The sequence below is a fragment of the Teleopsis dalmanni genome, chromosome X (genome assembly GCF_002237135.1).
Source record: "Teleopsis dalmanni isolate 2A chromosome X, ASM223713v2, whole genome shotgun sequence".
NCBI classification, from domain to species: Eukaryota; Metazoa; Arthropoda; class Insecta; order Diptera; family Diopsidae; genus Teleopsis; species Teleopsis dalmanni.
In genome coordinates, this window is record NC_051848.1 from 16,837,379 (window position 1) to 16,850,603 (window position 13,225).

At 32.3% G+C, this 13,225-nt stretch overlaps 1 protein-coding gene across 1 annotated transcript; it reads left to right on the forward strand.

Moving 5' to 3' along the window:
• The first annotated feature begins 143 nt into the window (after positions 1-143).
• On the forward strand, positions 144-12,366 carry LOC119662112 (solute carrier organic anion transporter family member 74D-like). Its single transcript, XM_038071666.1, has 9 exons — positions 144-366; positions 7,596-7,850; positions 9,436-9,680; positions 9,779-10,031; positions 10,086-10,403; positions 10,461-10,812; positions 10,880-11,018; positions 11,079-11,772; positions 11,921-12,366. Exons 2-9 carry the CDS (start codon positions 7,643-7,645, stop codon positions 12,064-12,066), a joined length of 2,355 nt encoding a protein of 784 aa, XP_037927594.1. The 5' UTR covers positions 144-366; positions 7,596-7,642; the 3' UTR covers positions 12,067-12,366.
• Positions 12,367-13,225: the final 859 nt, after the last annotated feature.

Genomic DNA, 13,225 nt, shown 5'->3' on the forward strand with positions numbered 1-13,225 from the left:
CCGATAATGTCGGCGGCCGAATTATCTTTAAATGTGTGTGGGCGTTGAAATTAGTGTGCGTTTTTTGATATGTATGTGAAATGGACTTAATCGGTCTGTCATAGTCGCTACTACTAACCGCCGAACTAGTGCTACTTGGTTAGGCAGCTAAGCGGTTACAACGAGTGGTGTTCAATTGAAAATTCAATTTAATTTCATTAAAATTTCGGTCGATGGATATTTTTCCGCGTTGATTATTAAAACGACTTCATTTGTGTATTTCGAATAACATTATTTTGGCACATCAGTGCTGACAAAAACAACAAAACAAATAATTATTTTACATAAAATTTTTATACAAAAGCAAACCATTTACTATATTGAATTGTGAGTTTTCCTGATATTTAATAATTAAATTTTTATATATACATATACTTTTATAAAAACTGTAACTTGGATTTCTCCGTCTGCTTCTTTTATTATTTCTCGCCGATAAGATTTCTTTAGTGTGATAAATGTCTTATGTATTAAAAATTCTAAAATTTTAGGCGGTTTTGTTATTGTTTTATTTATAAATAAATATTTAAACAAATAAATAATAAGAAAGAGAAATTTAGGTATTTAGGGAGGTTTGAAGTTAAAATTCGACAAATAAAACCTCAAATATATTCATTATATTCTCTGGAATGTTACCTGGAATACAACCTCTTGGTATTTCTTTAAAATTATTGTACCGAACAAGGCTTTAGCGTCTTCAATGAAGTGTTATCCAAACGTGTCTAGATATATTTATATAAGTTGGCAACAATTTTTTGAATTTTAAAATCAATTCCGTTCATTTACACAGATATATTCATTTTTTGATTCCAAAAGTAAACGCAAATAACAAATTTCTGATTCAGATTTTTATCAAATTTCTATTCCAATATATTGTTTCGACCATATAACTAGATTTGAAATCAAACAGCTTAAGTTTCAACTAACAACTGCTCCACTAACTAAGTAGGGCAGTTGGGATATCCTAAGCACTCGAACCATTTAAGATAATTATCAATGACTGCAGCCAAGTTATTGCCTTGATTGGCTTCAAAACATCTGATCAGACAAAACGGTGCATTGAATTCTCCACTCGATCCTTAGTGATTTCCTCTATTAGCTGCTATTCATGCAACCGTTTTAGCATTGCAAATTTCTTGCAGCCCTACCAAAGAAAGTTAATCAACTAACAGACCGTACACAGTGCTCACATAACAATACTTACAGTGACTTTAGTACTTGATAATATACTACTAGTTACAGAGGGTTTTTGCTTGCCAGCATTCCATATTTTTTTTAATATTTTCGAATGAAACAGTTAACACAGCAACTACTATCAAATTAATAAAAATTAATTAAAATAACCTAGTAATTAAATTCTTTTTTGAGTTTATCGCAACTGAAGCTTGAGTTATCTTATTGACTTCAGCATCTTCATTTTTCACCTTTGTCTCTCATTTTTCACCTTTGCAGCTACTAACCACTTTACTGTCTCATTATCTGTTTATCGATATGTCCTTTAGGAGAAGCTTTCTTCACATTAATCGAAACAGTTATACGTGTCCTAACAACTGCTTAGGATCCCGTGTGCGGTTGAATGGTTTTATAATCTCCATATTAGTTAATACCATCATACTGACTTCTAAGCTGACTCTAAGCAGTCCTAGCACCATCCGAAGGAGTACTGCAAACTGTCAGGATCAGTTTCCACACTTGTGTCGCCTCGAATTCTTATAAACTCACTTCGCCTTTAAAAAGCACTTAACAAATGGACAAACTACCGGGAAATTACTATTCATATGGATATCCTATCTAGAAGTAACGTCGCTTGCACTCATTGAATTCTTTAGCCGATTTCATAGCCTCTTCAAAGGAGCCACTAAACAGTTACCGACCGTTTTAAGTGTATATCTGCAGTGTTTATTATTAGCTCTGTAAGTTTCATCGCTTCTCTTCGTCAAGAAGATTTGCAATTTATTATATTAAAACAAATCAAGTTCTTGCTGGCTTTCACCACATACTAATGATCTTGGCTTATTCGAGGCTACTGGAATTAAAGCCATTATCGCATACTTAAGCTATACTTTTAATGACTTTTTTTTAATTTAATTTTATTGGTGTTAATTCTACTGCAATTATATAGAAGATAATATAATAATATAATTGCAATAAAAACACTGTTGAACTTCAAAGCACCAGAGTCCGACGGTTTAGCACCGGAAATACTGAAAAATGATCCACAAACAACCGCACACATTATCCACCCGCTAATAGAACATTTTTGGCAGACAGAGAACTTTTCATCTGAAGTCAAAGAGGGTATCATCGTAAAGGTTCCAAAAAAGGGCTACTTAAAAGAAAGAACTAATTGACGAGGCATTACTCTGCTGAACATGAATTATAAAATAATACCGCATGTCATCACCAACAGACTTTTAACTGCATTAACAGCAACGCTACGAAGAGAACAACTTGCATTCCGACCCCACATGTCTTGTATTGATCACATAAACAGCTTAAGAGTATTCGTTGAACTATCTATAGAATGGAAAACACCTTTCTGTTTGTTATTTATAGACTTCGAAAAGGCCTTCGATACATTATGTCACATAGTAATTTAGAACGCGCTCATCAAAGCAGTATACGAGGATGCCAGTTGCCGGATACTGCAAGAGAAATATCTATTTTGGCATTGGGCGAAGGTGGCGGAATAATTTGGGATCTTCAAGATAGCTTGAGTGATCTTGATTACGCCGATGACTTGTGTCTGCTGGCACATAGGTATTGTGACATGTCTCGCAACCAAAATCGTTTAGTAACTATGGCAAACACAGCGGTACTTAAAATCATTGTTACCAAAACAAAAGTTATGCGCATTAATGCTAACGTCCAAGATCCTTTTATTATAAACAACTGCTGTCTTGAGGATGTAGAGTCTTTCTACTATCTTGAAAGCGTCATATCAACAAATGGTGGATCCAGTGCTGATATCGAAAATCGTATCAAGAAGGAGATCAAGAAGGATACGAATATTTAACTCCAATATAAAACCTTGGCTCCTATATGGATGTCAATCTTGGAATGCTGCGGAAAACGGCATCAATGCACTACAAGTTAAAGTATTTTGGCCAAATACAATTCCAAATGAACGTTTATGGTCTTTAACTCAACAAACACAAAACCGAAATCAAAAAACCCAAATGGGACTGGGTCGGTCACACTTTGCGTAGACCGACTGGTGACACCACAATGGCGATTGAGTGGAACCCGATGGGAAGAGAAGAAGGAGCAGACCTGCACACACTTGGAGAAGGCAAATTGATATGGAAATGTTGCACATGTGGAATAGCTGGGAAGAGTTGAAGCTACTAGCCAACAATCCTAGGAGTTAAAGGATTCAAAATATATATATAATATAATAGGTATATCGTGCATCTTAAACTTTTGCTAACGCCTAACTTGCAGAAAAAACTGTACTATTTAGTTTATCTTAGAAACAAACTATTAAGTTTATTCTGGTATGTTTTATTTATTGTAATTACTATTCCTTAGCTGTTACTTACTCTATTTGCTATTATAATATCCAAATAACAGGACAGAAATGAATATCATGTGAGAGTTACAAATAAATTTTAAAAATCATTTTATTACACCTATTCTGCAAAGTAATCGTCTTACCACTGTCTAGCAATTCATGTATATATATAAATATGTATATATAAATATCTTATATACTAATACATGATCATAAAATTCTTAAGTTTTAATTTTTTATAAAGTATAATTAAAAATTGGTCAATAACAATAATAAAAATTATAAAAATTGGTTTAATCATAATACAATAATACGATACTTGCTCTGATACATATGTGGTTTATATACATAAGTACTTCGTTGAAAACATGTTGTTTTACACTAAATAGTCTATAAAAGATAAGATAGTGGAGACTGTGCCTTAAAGCAAAACTCACAGAAGTCCATGACAAGCAAAATAATTCTTCGAAATCAATTAAGTGCCCATTTAAAATTTTTGCTCTAAGGGAATTTTTTTCTTAAATTAAATATTAAATAAAATTCAGTTAATAAAAAAATTTTTTATTTCACTTTTGATACTAATACCTCTATTTTACAAACTCAAATTATCTGAAAATATTCTCAAGTTAATCCTCTTCATCCTATTAATTTTAGGATGTGCTGTATTTCAACACCTTATTCCAACACCGACTATCTCTAATTTTGATCTCTTTTGTCTGGTCCAGTTTTTTCTAATGTCCTGCTATTCTATTTATTTTTCACTACTCTTATTTGGTGCTATATCTGTTCGAAACGATTGTATCATGTATGACCAATTTATTACATATTTTTTTATATATAATATATAATTTTTGTTATTTAAATGTTTTGTAACCGTGTACGAGTATATATGTAGATTTACTTAATTTTCCGTACATGTATACCTGAACGTAAAGATTCTTCAAAGATACTACATAAATCATTGATGTGCGTCATTCATTCATTCACTCTATTCGGTTTAAAAGACTATAACGTTATATTCGTAGAATGATTACGTTTTCTATTATCATATACATGTTAAAATGTATAACTTGTTTATATTCATAAAACTAGCCTTTCGCCTTGATTCTTCTAGTGATATCCTCTATATTCAGTTTTAAATATATTAACAGATGTGTATAAAACAAAACTACAGCCGTAAACGTTAAAGTTCCTTTGGCCGAAAATATGTCCTACGGCACAAAAACTTTTAAATTTTAACTCTCTTCATCTCAGAAGAACTGAGCATATCATCATATTATAGACTTCCATATCACTGTAGTATTTTTCAAACAGAAGAGACTACGATAAAGGAAGCTTTAGCTTTCCTTTCCTTTCGAATAGATTATATACTCGAAAGGAATACTATCTAATATACTATCAGATAGTCAAGCTGCTTTAAAGTCATTTAGTTTAGTCCACTTTACATATAGGGCAGTCTTTGACTGCTGCACATCTCTAAATGAGATGTCGACGCAGTTCAATATCTCTCGAATCTTCCCGGTCATAGGGGAATTTTCGACAATCGCAAAGCAGACTAGCTAGCCAGACGGAGTGCATCAGTTTTTAATAATATGGTAGCAAAAGTGGATCTCCTGGAATAGCCGGTATAATCTAACCTAACCTAACTTTCTTCAACTTTCGTGCTTGAAAATTAAAAAAAAAACAGTGTTTAGTAGTCCCTTTTTATCATAGAAGACATTAAAGTGGACGTCTTCAGCACAAACTTTTGCAGAACTTTCTTGATAAGAATATAGACAAGCGTTAATATAGATAATTTATGAATGCTCTTATGTCTATTATTAAACCCAGATGGTTTAAGAGAGATACGTCTGGAAATTTTTTTTATGAAATTATTTGCAATTGTCAAAATCATATTAACAACTCTGTTATTAAAATTAGTAAAATATTTATAGTTTAATAAATTTTTTCCATTATGAATATGTGAAGTATGTAATTGTTTATATTTAATTAATGTATAATTACAATAACAAAGTATTTTCACTTTCAATATTCTATTCCATTTACATTCCGTTCAAGTTTTGAAGAATCACTTTATCGGTTATAATCAGTAAACGAACGACCAATAACCAATTTTATCTAATCTGTCTTTAATTTCGTTGGTCATTAATTGCTTTTTGCGTTTATTATTCTTCAGTTTCCTTAACTTTTAAGAGTTTTTAAATTTAATATTGATCAATTAGTTTAAGTTTGTTAACAGCCTCAAACGTCGTGCTCAGTAGTTGCGGCCTGCATACAGAAGTAGTCATAAAAAACCTTATCAAAGCATTTATCATTCCTTTTAAAACAACAAAAATTTCAAAAAAAACATTAGGCAAGTTTTTGTTTTAAATAATTTATAAATAATTAAAATACGTATAGGTACGTATTATTTTCTTATTAGATATCGGTTATGATCAGTGTGGTTTTTGGCAGCTTTTGATAACATTTCCAAACATATGGTTATGTTGCCTTTGCTTTTGTATAGCGGATTTTCCATCCACTACTCGTATTTAAGGGGCTTTATTACTTATTGATTAAAATTTGGTTTCAGTGTTTACTTCTTGTACTCTTGCTTTTATATTGTTGCCTTATAACACTAAAATTCGCCGAAGGGATGACAACGTGTAACATATATTACTTACTTATATAATTGTTCCCACCAATGGAATATATATCCTCTTCATGCTCGAGACTCCTCAATCTCGTACGAGTGGTATTAAAGGTCCCGACTGCCATATGAAACACTTCTTTCACATGACCAAGCCACAGAGCAACTGAATATTAATTCACTGGATATCGTGCATATAGTGCAAATCTCATAAAAATCATGGTTCTTTTGTATGTGTAAATCATCGTCAATTCATGGGGTACCACATAAGTTTCCTCTCAAACACTTTCATTGGTGTGCTATTAAATATACGCTTAGATGGGATGGAATATAACTTATGTCGGTTGAAAAAAGTCTGAATTCTAGTTTTGTAGCGTCTCTAGTAATATCTGTTGACTGGTGGAATTTGTTCATCCCCATGCTAAGATAGATAAGTCCTTTGATACTTATATAATTTGCTACCACAGTTTATTCTCTAAGATTTACGTATATTCTAAATTGAATTAAAAACCTGTAACAACTATAAGATTATAAGTTCTATGGTATATAATTAAATAAGCTAGCATAGAGAGTCATAATGAACTTGCGTTTAGAAAATTAATATCCAATTAATAATTTTACCAACGCTTCTCAATGCTTGTTGGCTGCTCTGACTATGTCCGCTCCGATATCTTCCTCCGTAAGCGAGCCGTCAATGATCCATGTGATTGTGCCATTCGTGAGCTGATAGGTTTGATTAATGACTTCCTTGCTCTTTTTGTTGCTTAGTTCAGTTTTAAAGAGCTTAGTAAAGCTGAACTTAGGATTCATCTGAGACGCGATGAAAATCCCAGGCATTGAAAATTCTGTTTAGCAAGATTTTCGAATGCTATGGTGCTATGGAGCCAACTGTCCATTAGGTTTCCTTTCTTCATTCTTAAAACTGCCCTTTCCGTTTGGTACCTGATGCATATCGGCAAAGGTGTGACTTCTAGAACAACCTCAATGGATACTGTTGGATTGTAGAAATAGTGTTCGTTATTTATTTTATCACGTTACAGTTTTTTATAAAAGCATTTTCATAAACATAATATGGATTCTGTATTGCTGTGATTGATAGAAGAGAAAGTGAATATTAAGGTGCGGTAGAGGCAACTTTCTTCCAAGTTGGCAGAAAACAAACGTATCCATAGGTGTTCTGTGAAGGGTCTGTTAGTGTACAATAGCTACGGAATTGTATAGCAGCGAAGTGCCTGAAGAGGTTTGAATTTTACCTTTGATGGCCTTTTGTGTCTGTGAAAAAAATAAAAAAAAATGACGTATTATTTTGTTTTTGTTTCCAATAAAATCCGATTGAAACACTGTTAAATTAAACATTTAAAGAATTATTGTATTACTGTATATGCTATAAATATATTTGTCTATTTTCTCTTGTAGTTTGAATAAATTATTTACTAAATCTTTAATTCGAATGCGGTATCAAGATGCCATCAACTGAAATTCGTCGAAATAACAACCACTTATGTGGCTTAGCCAGTTGGCATCCACTATGGATGCAAAAATATGCAACAACAAAAATGTTCATGGCAGTTTATGGATTACTGGGAACCATTCAGGCGATGTCGTATATGTATTTCATAGTAACATTAACAACGATTGAGAAACGCTTTAAAATACCAAGTCAAACAACAGGTGAGTAAAGGCCATCTTATCACAATATAGTACTTAGTATGTACAGGGGTATGATATAGTCAGAGAACCAAAGTTCTTAAAAATATAAAAGTAATAACTAAAAACTTATTATACATATGTTTAAAATTTAGAGGATGTTAGTACCATCGGACATTACTCAATAGATATCAGGAGTGGACTATAATCGAAAACTTTGAAAGTCAACATTGCTTACAATATTCGTAGGACACTTCCTCTAATGATTGCAAATTAAACCTCCAGAAAGTTTTTCCAGAAAGTTTTTTAGACTCCCTCGTAGCAGAAATATATATATTTAAATATATATATATATTTTTAATCCTTTAACTCCTAGGAGGAGCATAGGGCCGCAAATATATTGAAACAAAGTTCTTAAAAATATAAAAGTAATAACTAAAAACTTATTATACATATGTTTAAAATTTAGAGGATGTTAGTACCATCGGACATTACTCAATAGATATCAGGAGTGGACTATAATCGAAAAAGAGAGTCGACGTATAGACTACCAGAAATATTACCGTGGACTTACCAATAACAATGTAGTCAGGCGATGAAAAGGGCTGTAAAAAAAAGCACTTTGACTGGATCGACTGATCTTATATATTGTTTTTAAAGATCTTCAAAAAATCAGAACAAATAAAATAATTAAATATTGTTTCAATAATTTTTATATTCTAAACATTGGTATGTTCCAAATCGACGCTGTGAAAGATTTTGTGCAAAGATCTTGCCTTACGTCGTTACAAGTTTAAATTGGTGCCACAATTGAACCCACTCGATTATGGCTTGCATTATTACTGCAGTGAATATGTTAAATGCTTGAATTCATCATATGTTTTTCTGCAAGATGTTGTCCAGCGATGAGGAACTTTATATCGTTCGCTTCAGCAACTAAATCAAAAAGCAATGTTGCTGGCACTAGGAAAAATGTAGAGTTCGACTAAGTTTATGGGCTGTGGATGTCATCGGGTGATAGTGATCTTGAAACATTTTTTATTTTCAAAAGTGCGTGAACATTGTCAATAGGATGAAGGTAATTGTCACTTCTTAGGCAACCATCGACGTACTAAAGGAAGTTGTTTAACAACATAACGGATATGGTTAGACAACAAGATCGTGTTATTTGAATCGCTGATCTGCACGAAAAGGTCAAAATCAATTTCAACTTTGAAAGCCAACATTGCTTACAATATTCGTAGGACACTTCCTCTAATGATTGCAAATTAAACCTCCAGAAAGGAGTAGACTCCCTCGTAGCAGATATATATGTATTTAAATATATATATATATATATTTAATCCTTTAACTCCTAGGAGGAGCATAGGGCCGCAAATATATTGAAACCTGATTCAATTTGTTTATTTGTGTTACTTTTTTAAACTTAAATTTTTTAGAGTATTTAAAATAGAGTCACAGAGAGATCTAAATGATGATCTGAGGGCTACAATTTAATTTATATTTTAGATTTTATATATTAAAGTCGTCACACTCAATATTATTAAAAGAATTTTTAAATGAAACATAATCTGACATAAAAAACATAATCTCAAATTTATTATTTCAGGAGTTATTTTAAGTGGCAATGAAATATCACAGATTTTACTGTCTCTTATATTATCATACATTGGTGGACAACGTAATCGACCACGATGGATTGCTTGGGGTATTGTTTTCTGTGGCCTTTCCTGCTATATATTAGCTTTGCCGCATTTCATTTATGGTGCTGGTGAAGATGCATTGCAACTAACAAAGGAGTACTATGAAAGCATGGAACTTGGTGGAAATGTGACAAACACAATCTCATTGGTTGTAGGTGAACATTGTTTTCCTCCTAATAAGAATTCCTTAAAACTTTTCCATTTATTTATATGGTAAACACGAATATAATTTCATTTTCGATTTTATAGAATTTTACAATCAAAGACCCACAACACTTATGTGGTTCCATCATGTCTTCAAATGAATGCGATACTCTTCTAACAATCGTTCCATTGATATTAATATTCCTCTCTCAGTTTGTGCTTGGTATAGGAAATACTCTTTATTATTCACTTGGGCAAACTTATCTCGACGATAATACAAAGAAGACTAATACTCCACTTATGTTGGCAGTAGCGATGTCCCTGCGAATGATTGGTCCAATAGTGGGCTTTTTCCTAGGTAAGCTAAACATTTCTACAATGTTAATAAATCAATTAAAATTATTCTCTTTAGGTTATATTTCTCTTAACATGTTCATTGACCCGACAAAAACTCCGCTTATCGATAATACGGATCAACGCTGGCTGGGTGCCTGGTGGTTCGGTTGGATGTTTTTAGGCACTTTAATGATACTTTTTTCTGGACTAATTGGTTTATTTCCTAAAGAATTACCAAAACGTAGAAGTGCGCATTATAACTCCCACTTACCACAAGTTTTGCGACATGAAGAACTACAAGTTGATGAGGGGTTACCTTTAGGTAGTGGGTTCTCCTCAAATGCCGCATTGGACACACCAACAGCGGCTACATCTGATTTTCCTACTCTCAAGGGTAAACTAACTTCAGTCAATTTTAAAGAATGTACATAATAAAGTACTGTAATTTTAGATTTTCCCAAGGCATTAATGCGACTTCTGCGTAATAAATTGCTCATCTTTAATATAATTTCTGGTATTTTCTATGTTTTGGGCGCTGCCGGTTACATGACTTTTCTAACTAAATACATGGAAGTGCAATTTCATAAGAACGCACAAGGTGCTACAATTGTCGTGGGCCCAGTATCTATTATTGGTATGGTTATTGGATTAATCGGTTCTGGTTTAGTAATCTCAAAAAACAAGCCAAAACCGAGTAAGGTGCTCATGTGGAATGTTATCGTAGGTTGTATATATATTGTGGGACAAATCTCTTACATGTTTATGTATTGTGGCGATTCCCTATCTGTACTCAAGGATGGACAGTATGTTTTTTGTTGAAAAATATCAATTATTTAAATAGTTTTTTATTATTTAAACTCTTATTTTTAGAGTCAATCTTTCCTCTTCTTGCAATGCAAATTGCTCATGTGAAGGTGTCCCTTATTCACCCATATGTCATGAACCTTCAGATACAACTTACTTTTCACCATGTCATGCTGGTTGCTTAAACTGGAATTCAGAAGAAAAGGTATAACAAAGTATTTTATAATAAATGTTTTTTGTTGTTTTTAATAAAAATTTAAAATAGTTTTACTCTAACTGCTCTTGCCTACCTATTGCGGATACACATTTACCAAATATCGAACTACCTACTTCACCACACTCATTAAGCGATTTTTCCACTACAATGCAAAAGCAATTACCACATATATTGAATGTACTCCCTATCAGTACGGATGGATCTGTAATAACATCGTACCCTTCCGTAACTACTACAAAATCATTAAGTCACATGTCATCAACAACAACAACAACCACAACTACTACAACTCCTTCTACTACTACAACTACTACATCATCTACTGTAGAATCTCTTAGCAGTATATTTGACGAACTGACAACAGAACCGTTTATTTCACGTACTAGACGCAGTTTAGAAGAAATGTCAGACAACCTTAAGCCCGGTGTCTGTCTTAAAGGTTGTAGTACCAGCTTTTGGGCCTTTACCATAGCTTCCATGATAGTAAATTGGGTGGGTTCATCTGGTCGAATCGGCAATTTACTCGTGAACTATCGTGCAGTATCCACGAAAGATAAATCTTTTGCTCAAGGTTTGTCTCTTATGATGGTGAGCTTGTTCGCACTAATACCGGGTCCTATTATATTTGGACGGATTATAGACTCAACATGCTTAGTATGGACCCAAACGTGCAACGGTAAAGGAAACTGCCAATTGTATGATCAGACAACATTCAGATATTATGTCAACATACTGGCATTTTGTAAGTATAAGAAATCAAACTGTCCTTAAAGAAGTCATATCTACAATATTATAATACCATACAAACGGATGCTATGAGTTCTTTAAATTGAATCTTCTTTCTTTATATTTATTAAATAATTAAACAATATCACAATATCATTTTTTAGCACTAACTGCTTTCGGTGTTATTTTTGATGTTCTTGTCTGGTATCACGGCCGTGAGTTGGACTTATATGGTGACCGGGACACCCAACGTTCTCAAGAAATGACTCGTAGAAATAAGCCTATTACACCATTATTAGCGCGAAAATAAGAAATCGTGTAGTTATAATTTTCAAAGTGCAATTGATATAGCTAGGTACTACTTGAGTCAATGTATGCAGGGTGACATATTGTAACCCAGATACATTTTAGTTTTAAGGTTTTGAATTTTTAACGTTAACACTGTGTATAGCCACTAAAAATTTGCAAGTTATGGATGTGTTGCACTTATAGATTCCTCATTTCCTATTTATAAAAACTAGAAGAATTCTGTACTACAGGGCCCCATTTATTATATGTATGTGTAAAATGAAAAGAATTTTTATAATTTTATATAAAATAATATTTGTTAATGGAATAAGTAAATAAAATTGTTAATTAGTATGTATAAAGAATATAATTCATTTTATATTAAATTTTATCTTTGGTTAATTTATTCTTCGTTTTTAGGAAAATTGTGACGAATAAGTCTACAATAAAAATATAGATGATATCACTAAGAAGCAAATTTCCAGTAAGACGTTTTATTTCAAAGTTTTCTTCCATGCGTAGTGTAACTAAATTGTAACTGATTTAAGATCCTAAATGACCTCTAGAAACTGTAGAAAAAAATCAAAATCTGTATTCACTCTTTTATAACAACTGTTATATAAACTATACTGTAATACAGTATCTTTTTGTATCTTAAATATTCTTATGTAGTGACAACAGTGCCTTCATAAACAAATTAAATGAAGAAGAAGAGTTAAGAAAAAATTGGGTTTTTTATTTGCATATATATCATGATAGATATTAACTAAAACTGTAGAATCATTAAAATTACACTTTTCATCATCTCTCAAAGTACTCTTTAGAAAAAAGTTCTTTCATTAGGTCGTGTGAAAAATATGGTAGTTAATGTTTTGAATGATTTACAATTTTTGTGTCTCTCTTATCAACAAAGATAACAAACACATCTTCGGGCCATCACCACATGTAAATGTATGGTACAGGTATATCATATATGTATGTTTAATAAAAAACCGAATATTGGGTTGTTGTTATTCAAATCAGCTAAAAATCCTTAAAAATTATGGGACTCAAAGATCCCCGATTCAGTAGGAGAGGTTTACACCTAGAGTAGCTGCTCTCTGTCACTAAAAATAAATGAAAAATAGTTTGTTTTCATCAAACAGATGCATTTGCAGTTGAGATAGTAAATATTGAGAGTG